Source organism: Chlamydotis macqueenii, chromosome 14 (assembly GCF_036417535.1).
Source record: "Chlamydotis macqueenii isolate bChlMac1 chromosome 14, bChlMac1.mat, whole genome shotgun sequence".
Classification (NCBI taxonomy): domain Eukaryota; kingdom Metazoa; phylum Chordata; class Aves; order Otidiformes; family Otididae; genus Chlamydotis; species Chlamydotis macqueenii.
The window spans coordinates 19288548-19305334 of record NC_141569.1 but is presented as its reverse complement, the minus strand read 5'-3'; the positions used below and the strand labels follow the sequence as shown (position 1 = coordinate 19305334).

Below are 16787 nucleotides of genomic sequence, written 5' to 3'. Positions count from 1 at the left end.
AAAACCAAGGTTTGCTGAAAATAAATTTTTAATTCACACCTTAAAAAAAAAAACAAGCACCGTTACAAAAAAAAAACAAACCCCAAAACGAACACAAGATGCAGAGTCCTTTTATTGAGCTTGGTTGGCCAGAGGCATCCTGACGCGTGTGCTGCAGAGGTACAGCTGCTTAGGAAATGCTCTCAAGCTCTTTGAAGTCCTTTTATCAGTTCGTATGACAGCAATGTTAAATACACTTGCTGCTGGATTCACTGTCCTAGCTTTTGAACGGTCAATAAATATTTCACAAGTAGGGTAGAACGTTGTTAGCAGTCAGTGATGGGTGTTCTTCGTCGTGACAGGTCACTCGGCGGCTGTTTTGAGGAAACAGCGGTTCTTCCTGGAAAACAAAGCCTGGTCAGGCACCGACAGCTCGGACCGCCAGCTGTGCAGGGCGCGGACACGCAGCCTCAGGTACATCCTTAGCAGCGCTCCTCTTACCCAGCCGTTGCAACAGTGCTGGTATTCAGCTCGGGGAGCCATGTGCACTGTATTCACCTCTAACTCTATTCAGTTTGTCTTGATTTGTTTTATGTCTTGTGTTGCGTAACAGCTCCAAAATGCATGTTACCCAGGGCTCTATGGTCAGGCTGCGGTGTGGAAATTGCACCAAATGATGCATTTCAAACGCCTGCAAAATACCAGCCCAACTGCCCTGTCCTATTACATTGACCTAGAGTAGGAAATGGAGATATTCTGCCCTGACTCTGCGCTCTGGTATGTATAGAGTAGGTGCCACACAAAATCAGGTTTCAGTCACTAAGTAGTAATTTTAATTAATCAATTTAACTATATATAGTTGGGCAGTTTGCTCATGTCTAGTGTTCACGAGAACTAAATGTCTCTTGATATTTTAGCTGTCTTTTAAACTATGAGCTTAAGTAATCACCTTAAAGTGATTAATTTACGCTAAGATGCTGCTTTTAATATATGCTTTAAAGTGAACAGTGTTGTCTGTAAGAAGGATTAATCTTAAGGTGTCTAAGTCATTACCTGACAGCTGTCTAGAATCCTGTGTTCTTTTTGGAAAAGACAGGTTATCTGGGGTTGCCAGGAAGGACTAAGGCTTATAACCAAGGGCACTTGGACCCCGCTCTGCTTGCATTGCTTACAAAAGAGGTCTAAATCTATTGCCCCATCCCTATTCCTGGTATCTTTTTTATGCACAGAATTAACTCCATATCTCTTTTGAGTGAGAATAAGCGGGAACTTCCTCTACATAATAGAATACCAAGTGCTGCTGAGCCTGAACATTGAGGATTTGTTACCTGCACAGCATTGTGATGCATTCGCTGTTATCCCTGCAGGAGGCTCCGATGGGTCTCAGCGAGACTCCTCTCCAGAACGGGGTCATCCGCCTGTGTCTGGAGAGCCGAGGCTGGCGCTGGCACAGAGAAGTGCAGTGTGTCTGGAACAGAGTTGCAGCGCGACTGTCAGAGCACGCAGCGACTGTAGGCGCTTGGTCACTCTGATGCGGAGGTCCATAGTCTTACGTGAAGAACTTTAAACCTTTCTCATTTTCAGATCATAGCATGCTCGGTTAAAGTATAATTGCTTGTATCCTAGCCCCAAAGAAGTAAGAAATATGAAAATTAACTATGGTTTTTAATCTTCTTGGGAGGGAAAGCAGAATTACTTGCTGAGTTATGTCTCAGAGTAACCCAGTATTCCCTGGCAGTTACCCTACTTTTTTATAATGCTGAATCCTCTAAAAGAGCTCTACTGTCACCTCTAACTCCTGCCAGTTACTCTTCTGGGTAACTAACAGTTTTTATTAACTGCCCAACAGTTTGAACTGGTCCCGATCGGGGCTGAACTACGACAGCATGTTAAACAGTTATCTCTTTACCTGGCTGAGCAGCAGTGAGCAGAGCAGAAAGACTGCCATCACTTTCCAACAGTGCATCTTCACAGTGAGAGCTGTCACTTCGACCGCAGGACCAGCCTCGGGTGGAGGAGGAAGAGCCCCAAATAGAACTTCCCAGGCTTCAGCTAGATTTTTATAGACTTCTTTCTCTTATCGTTGCATCAGCTCTGTCAGTCGTTACAGGAACAAAGTTCGTTTCGGAGCAAGAGGGAATTACTAAGTTAGCATCTGCTGAAGTGATCTGGTTCAAGGCCTGTCTGTCTAGCTAATGATTTACTCTCCTTCCACTTGTACTTTGTCTGGCCAGCTTACCAGTCATGCCAACTGTTCCTTTTTTTAAATCCTACCTAACAAGTTACCAGAACTGCGCGCTGCATTCACAAGCAAAAGGGTGGTTGGTATGGATCAAAAGCCATAACCTTATTTAACTTCCCTGACGTTCACGGTGTGTGCAGCGGCGTCAGCTGGGGGTTAAGCATTGTCTTACCGAGCTCTTCGGAGCAGAGGAGCATGCTTTTGATTCTGTGCCTCCTTCTTGGTACATGAAAGAATGATGAGGAAGTTACTTAACCTTCCTCTCCACGCACAGGGTACTTAAAAAGCAGATGTAATACTTCTCAGATGGGTTTGGAAAGTAAAAAGTATGTTATGCATGATAAATAGGATCCTTGGAAGAAGTGGTCTGCTACTGTGTCGTTAAAGATGGTAATCTCTGGATAGCTAATCCCCGAAGTGGAAGAGGCTGCTGTAAGAGTTTCCTGGAGCCGAGTCGCTCCACGTGGCAGGACCGTGGTTTCTGCAGCTGAGCTGTCTGCTCCGGCCTGCCTCTGTCCCTTGCAGCCTGACTCATGATCAGTCTCCTGAAAGGTGCCAGCAGCTCCCACTGATGTGGATGGGCAGTTTGTAATTAAGAGGAATCTTGATTTTTTTCCATTGTGAAATGAGATTGCAACAGTCTAGAGAAAATGTTTAAGAAGAGCTATTACCTCTCATCTTCTCTGTAATGCTCTCAGCTTATGAGCACCAGGACAAGTGGGAGAAGCGCACGTCCAAGATCACCGGTCTGTAAAGGGACCTTGCTGGTACTCGCCGCTCCTCCTCACTCGTGAGGTGATGTGCGTCTGCCTCCCACGCCTGTCCCCCGTATGCCCATCTGCCAGGTGCAAGACTTTGGAGATTGCAGAGTGACACAGACAGCGTGCCACCTTGCACGGGTCAAGCAGGGGTAGGTTTTGGAGCACAGGGTTTTAAGTTACTTCAGGGAGGAGGATACTGTATAAAACAGTGAACTGTGTTTTAGCTAAGTTGTGAGTACAGATCTGGCTGTAACAGGCTGCCGTGTTCGGTGATCGCACAGGTGCCAGCGTGGATGGCGAGTTACTTGGATTGAGATAACGCCATGTTGTCAGGTTCCTGGCTGCAGATGATTATCCCTCAGCCCAGCTTTCCCTGGGATTAAATAAAACCCCTTCCCAGCAAATTGTCTACAGCCACTGTTGGAAAATTTGTTCCTTTCCTAGGGTGGTTCTTACCCTCCTTCCTCTGCCCTGTTTGACTTTCTTCCCCGGGAGGAGGAATCAAAACCCTTCATTATTTCACCTTCCTGGGCCTTACGAAGGCAAGGAAAGGGAGCAGTGCATCTTGGCACACCAAATAGCTGAACTTAGAAGTTTCCTTCACATTTGGCTGTGAATTTCTGAATTGTTTTTCCCATTAAGTCCTTTCTTTACATGCATCTGAGTTCTCACCTCTGCTGTTTCCACTAGGCACCAGTACGGAACAGAGAGAGGAAAATGAGGCAGCAGCAGCAGTCTTCATCTGTGGAGCACGGGATTTGAAACGACAGCTCTTTCAACTCTGACAGCAGCGCCCTCTCTAAGTCGGCGTTTCTCAGCTTTTTTGGCTAGGTGAGCCTGGTACTTTGTGAGAAGACTTTTTGTCCCAATTAGCAAAGGGAGAGCAGAAATCAATCAGATGACTGAGAAATTCTCAAACACTTTGTTCCGATCCTGAGACACCGCGCTCCTGAGTGCCTCATGTCCAGCAGCAGCCGGCCCTGCTGATAACAGGTTCTGCGCCTGGCCCCTTGCCCGGCGGGCTGAGCCGGCGCAGGGGCAGCGGAGCCGACGGACGGTGCGGCGCAGCTGTGACAGCCCGGCGGCGGAGCCAAAGGTGAGGAGGCCCGGTCTGCTGACGCTGCAACCGGGCTGGGCCGCTGCCCGAGCGGACGCAGGGCTGCGGTGCCGCGGGTGAGCGATCACCGGCTGCGGGGAAGGTGCCGCACTGTTTACAGCTGTCTGTCAGCTGGGTTGGAGTTCAGCTGTCTGTGAATGGGGGCAGAGACCTCATCAAAGAGACAGGCGCGAGCGGCTCGCCTTCAGCAGAGCTGCCGAGACGAAATGCATCGAAAACCAAGCGTTTCCTGAAGCGACCACTGCAGAAGCTTGCACGTGTACCATTTAGGCTGCCCATCAGCTGCCGTGGGCGCTCCTGGAGGGTAAATAAGCCAGACACATAAACGTTTTGAATAAAGTCTGCCTCTCGCCGTCTTTGCCAGCTCTCGCAATCACAGTAGCCAGTTTGTTGCTCCCTGCTTGCTTAAGCTGCCTAGAAAATGCCAATGAACTGAAATGCCGAGTTAAATTTAAGCCCTGAACATTTTTGGCACAACTTGCAGTGCTGGATGACTCGTGTTACCCCTGGCTATGCCAGCCCCAGACTGTGCTGGGAGTGAAGACAGGAGCGGCAGGAACAGCTCTGAGACTGAGCTTAGTCTTGAGTGCTTTTTAAGCGCAGGTTAAGAGCCCTGAGAGAACAAAGCGTTCAGGTACAGAAATTGCACGCGTACAACCATACCCCCCACCTTCCCCAACTGGGAGACTGAGCATCTTTGTCTTCCAGACAGCCCAGCCCTGAGCACACAGAGAAGGCAGGGAACTCCCGCCCTGAGGGTAAGATAAGGTCTCCGTACCAGCCACCGGAATAGCTCGGAGATAAACGACAGGGAGATAAACGCGTTGCTTTGCTCAGGGTATGAGCTTGAGACAGTCAGCTGAAGACTGAAATGAGAAAAAAAAAAAGGATAAAGCAACCAGGCAGCTGTTCAGGACTTGGAACAGGAGAGCTTGCTTATATTCTTAGAGCCTCAGGGTGAATTTCTTTGTCACGGACTGAAGTGACTTTACTAGTAGCAATTTTTTTACATCATCTTCAGGTATTAAGCAGTCTTGTTTCTCCTGGTAGTTTCCAAGAAGCTTCTAATCCAGCCTATTAACACTAATCACGTACCAGAGCTGCCGTTAGTCATCTGATTGACATTAATTAATATGATAACCAAGTAATTACAATCACAGAACCATAGAACGGCCCAGGTGGGAAGGGACCTCGAAAGGCTCTGCTCCAGCCTTGCGCGGGCAGGGACCCAGACGCAGGTACCCAGCACCCTGTCCTCCCGCATCCTGAAAACCTGCAGCGGTGGGGGCTGCACCGCGTCCCTGGGGAGGGGACGATCGTTCCCACAGTAAAAAATTCCTTTCTTACATCAAGACGAAACCTCTGTCTGCAGCTGGCACCCGCTGCCCCACGCCTTCAGCACGTGGCTCCTTGGGAAGGCAGAGCCTCGGTGCAGAGGTCGCAGCCCATGTTCCATCCTGAGCCATCAGCCAGCTCGCGCGCCTCTGGTCCGTACCACATCCGGTGGCCAATTTGCTTTTCACAGCTGAAGAAGCAGCGGCCAGCGATGGAGAGACAAAGGAAGCAACCAGCTTACCTCTGAGCCGTTATTTCAAATCATCGCTAGCTGCAGGCAGCCCTCACTACGGTCGTTTCAAAGAACCAGGAGTCAGAGGAGGCTGGAAACGCTGTGATGTAAGAGAGTTTGAGCGCACAGCACCTCAGCCGGGTCATTGCTGCGCAGAGCGGACCAGGCGGAGGTCTGATGCTACCCCCTTAACCATCGCAAGAGACAGATTTCACACCAAGTGACAGGGCAAAGTTAAGCTTTATTAGGCGTGACTTAGCTCTTTCTTAATACCGGTCTAGTCACGCGAGCAAGCTTAGCAACGCCAAGCCGATAACAGTGAGGTACCAATCGCCTTAATAACTGGATTACTGGTCGTTTTCGTAGTCAGCGGGGTTCTTCCTCTTTAGCCTCTCAAATTCTTGCATTCCCCAGGAGTAAAGCAGATAGGCTCCCACAAAGGCTGCAAAGGAAAGGGGACACTCACAGATCATCTCGTTCCAACCCCCCCGCCCTGGGCACGTCACCCAGAGCCCTGTCCAGCCTGGCCTGGAGCACTGAAATTAAACTGGCAGTGTTCAACTTTTATCTATTTATTTATTCACAGTAATATCATCAAATCCCAGGATGGTTTGGGTGGGAAGGGACCTTCAAAGCCCACCCAGTCCCACCCCCCTGCAAGGGGCAGGGACATCCCCAACCAGATCAGGTTGCTCACAGCCCCGGCCAACCTGGCCTGGAATGTTTCCAGGGATGGGGCATCCACCGCCTCCCTGGGCACCCTGGGCCAGTGTTCCAATATAAATGTTTTCTGGAAATTGAACAAAATACGCCCTTAAGCTAATTATTATGAACTCAGAAATGTGTTGACTACAATGCAGGAAACCAGCTGTAACTGTTCCAGTTAAATCACCCCCCCCCTTCTTGAGAAACAAAGGTCAATTTCTAGGTTTTAAAGGAAAAAATTTACATGATTTCAATGGATGAGACAGCCTGCTCACTGCTGCTTGTGAGTACTAGAGAAATCTAATAATTTAAAGACACAAACAGACATTTCTGCACGCACACACACGCTCTAGACATACACCCGTCATAAATGCAATGGCAGCAGCCGTGTAGTAGATGACCCAGTACCTACAGGGGGCTGATGAGAGGAAAGATGGGGAGAAAATGGTGTGATAGGACGAGGGGTAACGGTTGTCAACTGGAAGAGGGGAGATTTAGATGAGATAAATGTGGAATTTTGTTTTATGATGAGGGTGGTGAGGGAGAGGTGGTGGATGCCCCATCCCTGGAAACACTCAGGGCTGGGTTGGACGGGGCTCTGAGCAACCTGATCTGGTTGGAGATGTCCCTGCTCCGTGCAGGGGGGTGGGACTGGGTGGGTTTTAACGGCCCCTTCCCACCCAAACCGTCCTGGGATGCAATAACTCGCACTGAGATCAGCACCGGGCTTCTGTGACATGAGACAGCGTTACACAAAACCACCGTTACACAGACCCCTAAGCCCCAGAACGGCGATATTGAAGGGAAAAGAAGAAAAAAAAAAAAAAAAAAAGGGAGGAATGAGGCCTTCAGGCCTATCCCGGGCTACTCACGGGGCACCACCTTGAAGACCTGGGAGCTGAAACGCCGCCAGATGTTGGGCAGCCCCTGCGAGATAACGTTGGGGAAAGCTCGCTGCTCGAAAGGCGACAGGCTGTAGGTGATGACATGGCGAACCCTCGCTAAATTCCCGAAATGAAGGCCCATGGCTGCCGGGGTGTCACCTTCTTCACGAAAACGCCTTTGCCGCCGTTCCGCCCCGGAAGCGGAAGCGGCATCGTAGATGCCGCTTCCGCTTCCGGGGCGGGACGGCGGCCTTGTTGTCAATCACCCGTTTCTGTTTTCACTATAAAATCACTTTATTTAATACAATTACAATAATTTAATCCCCGTAGCGTTTCCCCTGACTTTCAAAGGCTTTGTTTAGTGAGCGCCTTACAGGAACGCTTACAAAAAAAAAAAAAAAATCCCCTCATTTTACCAACAAAAGGCCGCAGTTTTGCGGCTTTCTGCAGCAAGAGGCCTTGGAAATTATTAATAAAATAAATATCGCCGAAGGCGGTGTAGCGGCGTAAATCCGCCCTGGGGAATGCGCCTTCAGCTTTTAACGCATTATTGAGGTGATGTGTTTATGAAACTGCTTGTAGCTGATCCAAAAATGCCGTTTCTTTAGCTTGGCTTCAGCCCTTTGTCTTGAATGACGTGAGACTTGATTTAAGTTATAGCACCATAGAATGTTTTGGGTTGGAAGGGGCCTTTAAAGGTCATCTACTCCAACCCGCAAATGACAGGAGACTTAATTTTGAAAGAATTTCTGTGATTGTTAGCCAGAGTGTATTGCATCTCTGCAGAGAACATGGAGCTCGGAGGACACTGACCGGCTCACGGCGAGGAGCTGAACCGTCGGCACCGGAACGTAAAGCCACACACGGTTCCCGCGGGTGCCATCCTGTCCCTGCCGTGCCAAACTCCCAGCCCCAGGGCAAGCCCCCTGCAATCGCACAGCTCAGGATCTAAGGTTAGGTGGCTTATTGTGTAAAGTGAAGGTATTTATGTATCAATGCATTAGCAAGTCATCATGGTAAAGGCTGTTCTTAGCAAGTTTTGAAAAGATAGTGCTGTTTCACATCCTTCTATTAGAAAAAAAAAAAAAAAAATTCCCCACCAAAGCTGTTTTTTTGTGTGTGTGTGCGCGAGCCCCATCTAAAGCTCCCTTAGCTTGGGTCCTCAGCTTCAAAGCAGCAGTTTTGGCAAAATTCATAAAACTAGAAAAGGCTAGGAGAAAATAAATCAATCATAGTAAAAAATCGGTTTGAAAGCATATAGAATTGTTACCTACAGTTTTATTGGGAGAGGAAGTGAGGCCATAACTCCCCATTTTCAGACTACTAAACCAATTTAACAGTGTTTAAATAAGCTAATAGAATAGGCTTCTAAAAGCCTTTTTTTTTTTTTTTTTAACCCGACAGCATTGACTATTTCTTTGTAATTCAGAAGCAAGTGGCAGTGTGGCTCCACCTGTAGGATCCTGTGCCCTCACCCCACGAGGAGCTCACGATTTGTTCTTGAGCTGGATCACCCCTTTCTGGTTTTAACAGCTTACCCATAAGCTGGTGCTGGTTCTTGCTCAAGTAGTCCAGTGAGTTAAGTCTCCACAAGTTACCGCACAGCTCTCCTGAAATTCTTACCACCCGTTGGTGAGAAAGCCCAAAGACCCAAGAGAAAAGCAAGACAACCTTGTAACTTTTTACAGAACTGTGAGGAAGAGTCACCTTCGTGCCTGGGGAAGCCAGAAGTGTTGTAGGGAAAAAAAAGAGTGAAAAATTGAGAGAGTAATTTTAACATTAAAGACTTTCCTCTCTTCCTAGGCACTTGCTGGAGATGTTACACAAGATTTCTTTACACAGAGGAAGACGAGCAGGCACTGAGTGCAAGTGGTATGCATGGCAGGCATTTATTTCTTTTTTTACATCAATAACAAAACAGCTTAAAATAGACATCTGGTAGTTGAAACCTTTTCCACATATTAAATGCAAAATCATTCCTATAAAAAGCTATTATTTACATATAATTTCACATTCTAGAAAGGCTGAGTGGCTACAAAAATAAGTGCTATGATGCAAACACCTTCTACTAACTCCACACGAAATCCTGAGCGATTTTATAGAGCTATTAGAATCACACACACACTGTTCCAGTGATTACAGCTGCAGATACTTTGAGAACGCAAAAATACCCAAACCCAGAGTAAAACCAGTCACAGTTCACCCACTACCGACACGTGCACTTGGTAGCTATCATATCTTCGTACTCTTTGTAGACTATGGAGCCGTCGGGCTCTATGGTCAGGACACTCAGCGGGCTGTATTCGGCAGGAACGCAGGAGGGCTTGGGAACAGAGGGGTCCAGTTTCTCGTATATGATGTTCTGCACCATCGTGTGCACCGGGGAGCCGTACCGGTGCCCGACGACCCGCGGGCAGTCGCCTTTGCAGTACTGAGGGCTGTACCTGTGCGGTGCTATGATCCATCTGTCCCATTTTAGTTGGCTGAAGCTTAGACGGAAGTTGTGAAGCTCGCACTCGTTTTGAGGGAACAGAAATTGTTTGAAATACTCGCTCAAATTATAAGGCGGGGTCACTGGTGCTTCTTTCAGATTCCCATCTCTTCGCTGTCGAGAGGCCCTTTTACCCCGTGAATTCTCTTTTCCTCTGTCACCCGTAGGATCAACACGCGGACTGTTCCTTTGCCTGGGCCGCACTGGGCTTTTCCTTCTGTGTCTAAGTGAGTTCCACCTGTGATAAGCTTGCTCACTGGTATCGTTCAGATAAAGAAGAAGAGAAGGGGGAACCAGTGCCACGTTAATGGGATTTTCCAGTTTAGTGTTCTGTTGTGGATCACCCATCAGACAAGTGAAGTTCACAGCCATATGAATATTCCTCCTGTTGGTAGCAATTAGAGGCTGGAGAAAAGAAGTCACATCAATCTCTACCCACTTGCGTTTTCTCACTTCAAAGTGTAGGCTAAAAGCTATGGAGTGTGAAATGCTGGGACATACTTGGCTGGACAAGTCATGCTCCTTAGCAGACAAATGGCACGTGCACGTAATGGAAGAAGGAATGGGAACTGATGTGTCAAAGGAATAGAGCAGAACAGACTTCAGTAAGTGCTCTAGAGCAGTAACACGATCCAGGTTGAAGAGTAAATCCACCGAGTGAACGTCTCCTGAGAAGGGAAACAAAACCTTCTGGAGTTAGTTAGTGCATCTTAATTTTCCACCTAGACATAAATACTGTCACGTCATGGATAAGCAGAAATAATTCAGCAGCAGAAGCTGATTTAGATGCCCTCCCTTACTTTTATTACATGGACTTTCTGCTTTGGTCAGGAACATAAGTTTTAAAAGTAAAGACTGCAAAACCAAGAAAATCCAAGTTTTTAAGAGGTATTAGAATTCATTTAATTAAAAAACAAACAAACAAAACAGTACAGGGGGAAGTTAGCAGTTGTCTTTTCAGTGTTGATATGGGGAAACAGAAACTACACACTTCAGATAATACAAGCCATGAAATGAAATAGCTAAAGGTTTGAAGTGAATGCTTTCAGAGCTTTTTAGCATTAGCTCTAGTAATTCCTCCTACTCGTATATCTTCTCCTATTTAAATCTCTTGACCAGCAACTGCCAGCAAGTCTGAGTAATAGCAAGTAATAAATTTATAGTAGCACTACGTAAAAAAAAAACCAAACCCAACACTTTCCTGTGTCGCGTTGCTTTTCTTTTATGCAGCAGAACCAGAGCTTCCAAGTTATTCCGAATGCATATTTCTCTCATTCAGCTCTCATGTAAGATACACTACTCTTATCTTATCCGAATGCATATTTCTCTCATTCAGCTCTCATGTAAGATACACTACTCTTATCTTATCCGAATGCATATTTCTCTCATTCAGCTCTCATGTAAGATACACTACTCTTATCTTATCCGAATGCATATTTCTCTCATTCAGCTCTCATGTAAGATACACTACTCTTATCTTTTCCCTGATGTTAAGAATTTTCTGTCATTCTTTGCATTTCCTCCAATTTCCATCTTATTTTGAGACAGATGAACCCATTTCCTGGCCTGTTTTCCAGACGTGGGCATACCATAAGTTTATTATATTGCTTTTTTTACTGCTCACCACTTTTTTTTCCCCCTGTAAATTATAAGTTGTTCATTTTTGACCACATAAATGCTTTAAGCAAATGCATTCAAACTTACATAGGCCAAACAATCAGAAATCAGGTGGGCACTCTGTAGACCTTACTAAACTCGTATTTCCTATATTAATGCATTTTTCTACAAGCATGAGTTTGAATAGCCCCAATAATTCCTAACTTGTAGGAAGTTGCTTCAGATTTGGGCTGCGACTTTATAACTATGTTGAGGATATATAATAATGAGATTCACTGTTAATTGGGAGTATATTTCTGGATCAGTGGATTATACTACGCCAGTAAATTTTAGTCAAACTCCCCCCCCCCCCGGTGAATACTTCTTCACTGAACCTCCGTCTCAAAGTGCTGTTACTGTGCACAAGAATGGTCTTTGTGTTTAAGGTTCTGTCTTTCTAAGTGCACCAGTCCAAGCCAAGAGAGCTCAGATCACTTGTCAGCAGTCACTTAAGTAGAAAGAAAGGATTTCTAGCTGCTGTTGCTGGGACCAGCCTACATTTAAGAAAAGCGTGGCAAGTTCCAGAGTGCCCAGCCATGCTAATTTTTCAGTCCTGAGCGTGATTTACAAGTTATTTTAATCTTCTCTTTGGGATATTCACAAATTCTGGTCGTGATTCTTCCCTAGCAAATGTACAAGGCATGGAGAAAATTAGTCCTGCAATGGGATTCTCAGCAGTTTGTTACAAGTCTCATTACACTGCTTTCTTTTTATGGCCTTGAAAAAAGCAAAACTGAGACGGGCAGTAGAAGGAAACGTGATGCCTGTTATGCCTAACCATTTTTTCCGCTTTTCTTACTTTACCTAGAACTGATTGTAGAGTTTTCTCTGACTCATAGTAAGATGAGTCAGCTTGAAACATCAGTATTGTCTCCAGCATAGTACCATTGCATGGCAGTTCCCGAACTGGGGAGAAGTCTGTGTCTAATGCCATTCAGGAGAAACAGGTTATGAAAAACTCCTACAGTTTAAGAGAAGAGCCATCAGGATTAGAATAGGAATAACTCTAAAAAAATAAGATGTTTCTATTTTATGCTGGGAGCACAGATCACGTGGAAAACCCCCCCATTTAACCTCTGCAACTCAGGTCACCCACACCTACCTTTCATTAGGTCCCTGTGGCGGTGTTTGCATTCCGAACACGGAGTGAAGAGTCGAACAGTGTTGTAGAGGTGGCTTTTGCTAGCCTTCGGGATTCCCTCCTTGGTAGCAGACATCTTATACAGCCTCTTCATGTACCGAAGGGCTCTGGAGTCCGGCTGTAGCCTGGGGACCTCGCTTTCCCAGTCCTGGTGTCCCCGGTCAGACAGCACCTTGAGAAGGGGAGGCAGGAGGGCATATCCACGTCTCACACCTTTTGGCAGCCGCAACAATGGATTTAGCTCACTGGCAGCGAGCTCCTCAGGAGCTACCAGTAACCCAGAGGTCTTGTCAGAGACAGCACGGCCCCTGGAGTGGGGGGAGCACTGGATGCTAGAAGAAAGCCAATGAAGGCAGCAATAGAAACAAACACAAATTCTCCAAGTGCTCTCCATGCTCTTTAGGACTGCAAGCCAAAAAAAAATGCCTCCCCTAAAATATTCAAGGGAAAAAAAAAAAAGAGTACCTGAGCCTGATCCCTTATATATGTTGCAGCTGTGGCATGGGAGGGAGGTTTCTTTCTGATTAGAAACCAAACAGAAAGATCTGCAGCTGGCTACTGAAACCACAGGCTTGTTTGCAGTTAGGCTATAGCCTTTGCCCGTTAAAGCATCTTGTAAACAAAATCTTTATTCTCAGAGTTAACCTTTTTCGCATGGCAAATTAGAAAACAAGAGTGAGTGCCAGCCTCCAGAGGGAGCTGGGGAGACGGGTTAGGATTGGCCTAAATCCATGGTTATCTACAGAAATGTATATACAGTTAAATATTATTGCTCTTAGCAATAATAAGCTAACAAAAAATAAAGAAACTATTTTTCATTTTCTATTGACATATTTCTCACATTTCACTTCTCTGTAGACAGCAATATCCACTTGAGAGAGAGGTAGCTGCGGCCACAGCACCGTCGGATTTGTTTTAATTCCGGCACACAGCACGTATTTACCTCCAGCCTGAGATAAGGCATCCAAAAAGCAGAGTGCTTTTTCAGTCAGTGTCAGATGTCGGTGGGGTGTGCTTGATTACATCAGAAATATTCAGAAACTCTTGTAGGTGAATGCAACTGAAGGGATGGGTTTTAGTTTTATTTAATTGGGGTAATACAGGGGAAAATCTATTTTCATGATGGCTGTTTTTAATTAGGGCTATGCTATCAAAAATCTAGTGAAATGTCACCTGTAATCTAACTTTCACATCTTAAGGCTTCTGAGTAAGGATGGCTTGGTTGGAAAGCGTTTAATTAACTTCTAAAAATGTCAGTCTGGCATTCCTTGATTTGGAGTGGAAGATTAATTCGGATAACAATCTATAATATGAAACAATATGACCTTTTCTGCTAGATTTCTTAAAGCTGATTTGATTATGAAGAGAGGGGGATGCTGTCACTTCTAAGGTCAGCTATGTTTGAATTGTTTTGGGTGAGGTGATCTGTCCTTTAATTCATTTTAAAAATATATCCTTCAGTCAGGCACGCTTGCACCAAACCAGCTCATCTGCTCTCTCCCTCATGGGTCTGAATGAGTCCCACTTTACATCAGTTTCAAACAAATGTGACTACAGTTTGTGCTGTTCCATGGCAATTTAAGCTGCCCTCTAACCTACCCTCTTCCACAAACCAAGTGTTCCGTCCTGCTCTCTCTTTTGCACTGATTTTTGATGCTATCAGATCTTGTGGTGGGTCCAGTCAGGCAGCTGAATTGGTAGGAAAATAATCCAACAAAAAGTGAATATTTGCTTTACCTTACTGAAACTGCTGGACAAGCTGAGAACAATTAAGCCTATCTTGAATAATTCAGGGCTCAACAGGACACGAGTGGTACTTCTGGATGCTGAAGGCAGAGCAGATCCTTAACTATTATTCTGTATGGCGAGTGCCAAAATAATCTTACGTGTTTTTCTATATACACTGCATTGAAGAGGGCATTCTTAGACATGTAGCTTTTGGAAATTTTACTTAAGTAGACTGAGAAGTTCTTGAAACTGGTGAAAGGACGTGGAGATTTTTAACTGTAGATTTAAACCTAGCCCTGACTGGAGATAGCCTGTTCTTTTGCATAGTCTAGTGGCCTGATCGTAAAACTCATCCACATTTATTAGCTGTCGTGTTGGAAATGTAAGCAGAGCAGTCAGAGCCTAAATATATCCAATTTGACCCGATGTATCAGACACCTTCACTGACTGTAAGGACAAGGAGAAAGCAAATGCCAACTGCCTCGTGCTGTGCTGGCCGGGGCTGGGAGCTGCTGCTGCGGTGATGGCTGGAGGGCCACCAGCACAACTGCTTCTCATCTCCTGGTCAAGCAGGGTGCTCGTTAGCGTCCTGCGATGCTGTGGGGGAGAAGAAGGTGTGATCATTTTCAGTGCACAAACAGGAGCTGAAATGCTCTGAGGGTGGCTATAGGAATGGAGGGATTCTTGATGTTTCAGAAGCCTTAGAGTTTTCCCACGAGGTATTTGTAACTTTAGGCAATTCTTGAGCGGCTTCTAATAAACTGGACTTCCTTTGCTCTGCAGGAGCCTGTAGAAGAGGGAGAAAAATGGAGCTTATGTTGCTGTTGATTTTTTCCTCTCAAACCCAGTTGCTCTGAACAGGTTACCGATCCAGCACAGTCGCAGCGATCCCTGCATGCAGAGCTGAAGCCTGGCGACTTGCAGGGGAGTCGGGAGCTGGAGGAGGGGGTGAAAGAGGAAAGGGAGAGCCCTGTGAGCCGTGCTCACTGCCAAAGCCAGTTTATCGTACAAACTGCGACTCTTTACTGGGCTTCAGGTTTCTCAACACATGGACACATTTGCTGAAGAGTTATAAACTGTTTCTATACTCAAGTGAAGACTCTGGCATACCTTCACTTGTCAGCGGTTTCAAATACATGTGCACAAGCATTTAAGATATTAAAGACTTGTTTAGTAAAGCACAATGCCCAAGGAGATCTGTTTCATCATATCTCTTTAAAACTCATACCGTTATGAGATTGTTTGATAGTCTCATGTTTTATGTATTATAAGTATTCTCTCTATTATTAATTTTTACATTGTTGGGGCAGGAACTATATTCTCCTTTCCCCCCCCCCCCCCCGGGAAACACTGAGTGAGTACCTAGTCTGTAGTACCTCACACTAATAATAATTTTTAAATTCCTGTAAAACAGAGCTGAAGAATGTGTAGCTTTGCCTGGCAGCTAGATAATTATGTTTGTTTGTTTCCACGAGGGAGCAAAACATTAATCACAGGTCTAGCTGTTACGCCCCAATAAACAAAGTGGTGTCATTTTGGCTCACAGAGCGGATTCAGAGGGCTCTGAAACACAAGAAGCATCAGGTGCTCCCTGCAGGGTCCCTTCGTAATGTTGCAGAAACTCAGCAGAGTAACAGCTGAGTTACGTGTGTGCTACACAGACGCCAGCTGCAGCAATTTCAAACAATTTAAAAAGAAGAAATGTTTCCTGTTACTTCTAATAGCTTCTTCCTGCCAAGACCAAACAAATTATTTTAAAGAACCAATGCATATATACATATGTCATGTATGTCCCTTACCTTGCAGGGATGCTCTGAGGATGAGTATATTAAACTTTATGAACCGTTCAAGCTCTAGGACAATGACAGTTTTGTAAGGACCTGAAAAAGATACACACAGCTGTTGTGACTGCATCTCCAGTATGGTTTGGTGTCTGCAGGACAGGTAGGAAAGAAGCCAGCAGCAGTGCTGATGTACTTCAGGGAGACGGTGAAACACTGTGTTTTTTCCACAGTGATCAGGTTTTAGAACCTAAAATAATGCAAAACTTACAAGTTATAATTGTCTCAGTTCCTCGCGCAAGCGAAAAACTTGCATGAGGAGGATACGCCCAAGGGGCCCCTTTGTTTACAGGCCTGTTGAGATCCCCAGAGCACCAGGACGGGGAAAGATCATTCCCTGGTTGTTGGCTCCAGTGAGGAAGGCAAGAGGGGGGCCAACCACCCCTTTGTTTTTGTAATTGCTGTCTGTGGCCTCTCTGCCTGAGCGAAAAAGACTGCCTTCTACTATAGCCTTGTAGAGCTAAGGTGGCCAGGCATATGCTGAGGATTCATCCAGTGGCATAAGAATATCGGGCTTTATTCTCCTGCCAAGGGCACAGTACTGAGCCAGCCAAAAAGAAAAGACAACATCGCCTCTGCCTCTGACAGCTGTAGAGGCATCCGCGTCTGAAGGACCAGATTCCCACTGCACAGGGATTATAATGGTGCCGAAAGTTAATGTATGTCATGGCTCCA

At 45.9% G+C, this 16787-nt stretch overlaps 4 protein-coding genes across 7 annotated transcripts in view; 1 reads left to right on the top strand and 3 right to left on the bottom strand.

Moving 5' to 3' along the window:
- Positions 1-94: 94 nt before the first annotated feature.
- On the bottom strand, positions 95-2361 carry LEAP2 (liver enriched antimicrobial peptide 2). The gene is made up of 3 exons (XM_010124465.2): positions 1889-2361; positions 1308-1447; positions 95-379 (listed from the first exon to the last, which is right to left on the bottom strand). Exons 1-3 carry the CDS (start codon positions 1943-1945, stop codon positions 343-345), a joined length of 234 nt encoding a protein of 77 aa, XP_010122767.1. The 5' UTR covers positions 1946-2361; the 3' UTR covers positions 95-342.
- A 3526-nt stretch (positions 2362-5887) lies between these two features.
- Positions 5888-7446, bottom strand: UQCRQ (ubiquinol-cytochrome c reductase complex III subunit VII). Its single transcript, XM_010117069.2, has 2 exons — positions 7244-7446; positions 5888-6108 (listed from the first exon to the last, which is right to left on the bottom strand). Exons 1-2 carry the CDS (start codon positions 7395-7397, stop codon positions 6014-6016), a joined length of 249 nt encoding a protein of 82 aa, XP_010115371.1. The 5' UTR covers positions 7398-7446; the 3' UTR covers positions 5888-6013.
- A 62-nt stretch (positions 7447-7508) lies between these two features.
- Positions 7509-16787, top strand: part of SHROOM1 (shroom family member 1) — a 45905-nt gene continuing 36626 nt past the window's right edge. For 2 of the 3 annotated variants that reach the window (XM_086758819.1, XM_086758816.1), the window contains exons 1-3: positions 7509-7810; positions 8042-8208; positions 9059-9127. The gene's annotated coding sequence lies outside the window, so the exon portion shown is untranslated. Of the gene's footprint in view, positions 7811-8041; positions 8209-9040; positions 9128-16787 lie in introns of all 3 variants that reach the window. The other variant, XM_086758817.1, reaches the window with a different exon arrangement.
- GDF9 (growth differentiation factor 9) lies at positions 9121-12937 on the bottom strand. Of its 2 annotated transcripts, none has more exons than XM_010117070.2 (2): positions 12505-12937; positions 9121-10414 (listed from the first exon to the last, which is right to left on the bottom strand). In XM_010117070.2, exons 1-2 carry the CDS (start codon positions 12935-12937, stop codon positions 9462-9464), a joined length of 1386 nt encoding a protein of 461 aa, XP_010115372.1. In that variant the 3' UTR covers positions 9121-9461. The 2 variants fall into 2 exon arrangements, with proteins under 2 accessions (XP_010115372.1, XP_086614946.1); XM_086758820.1 differs by having other exon boundaries at positions 9121-10411.

Coding starts and splice junctions, on each gene's coding strand:
- LEAP2 (XM_010124465.2), bottom strand. CDS start 1,945: ATGCACTGTTGGAAAGTGATGGCAGTCTTTCTGCTCTGCTCACTGCTG. Junction 1,448..1,888: donor GCTCACTGCTGCTCAGCCAG/GTAAAGAGATAA, acceptor ACTCTGTTCCAG/ACACACTGCACTTCTCTGTG. Junction 380..1,307: donor TGCATCACAATGCTGTGCAG/GTAACAAATCCT, acceptor TTTGTTTTCCAG/GAAGAACCGCTGTTTCCTCA.
- GDF9 (XM_010117070.2), bottom strand. CDS start 12,937: ATGGAGAGCACTTGGAGAATTTGTGTTTGTTTCTATTGCTGCCTTCAT. Junction 10,415..12,504: donor CCACAGGGACCTAATGAAAG/GTAGGTGTGGGT, acceptor TTCCCTTCTCAG/GAGACGTTCACTCGGTGGAT.
- UQCRQ (XM_010117069.2), bottom strand. CDS start 7,397: ATGGGCCTTCATTTCGGGAATTTAGCGAGGGTTCGCCATGTCATCACC. Junction 6,109..7,243: donor GGTCTTCAAGGTGGTGCCCC/GTGAGTAGCCCG, acceptor TTTCCTTTGCAG/CCTTTGTGGGAGCCTATCTG.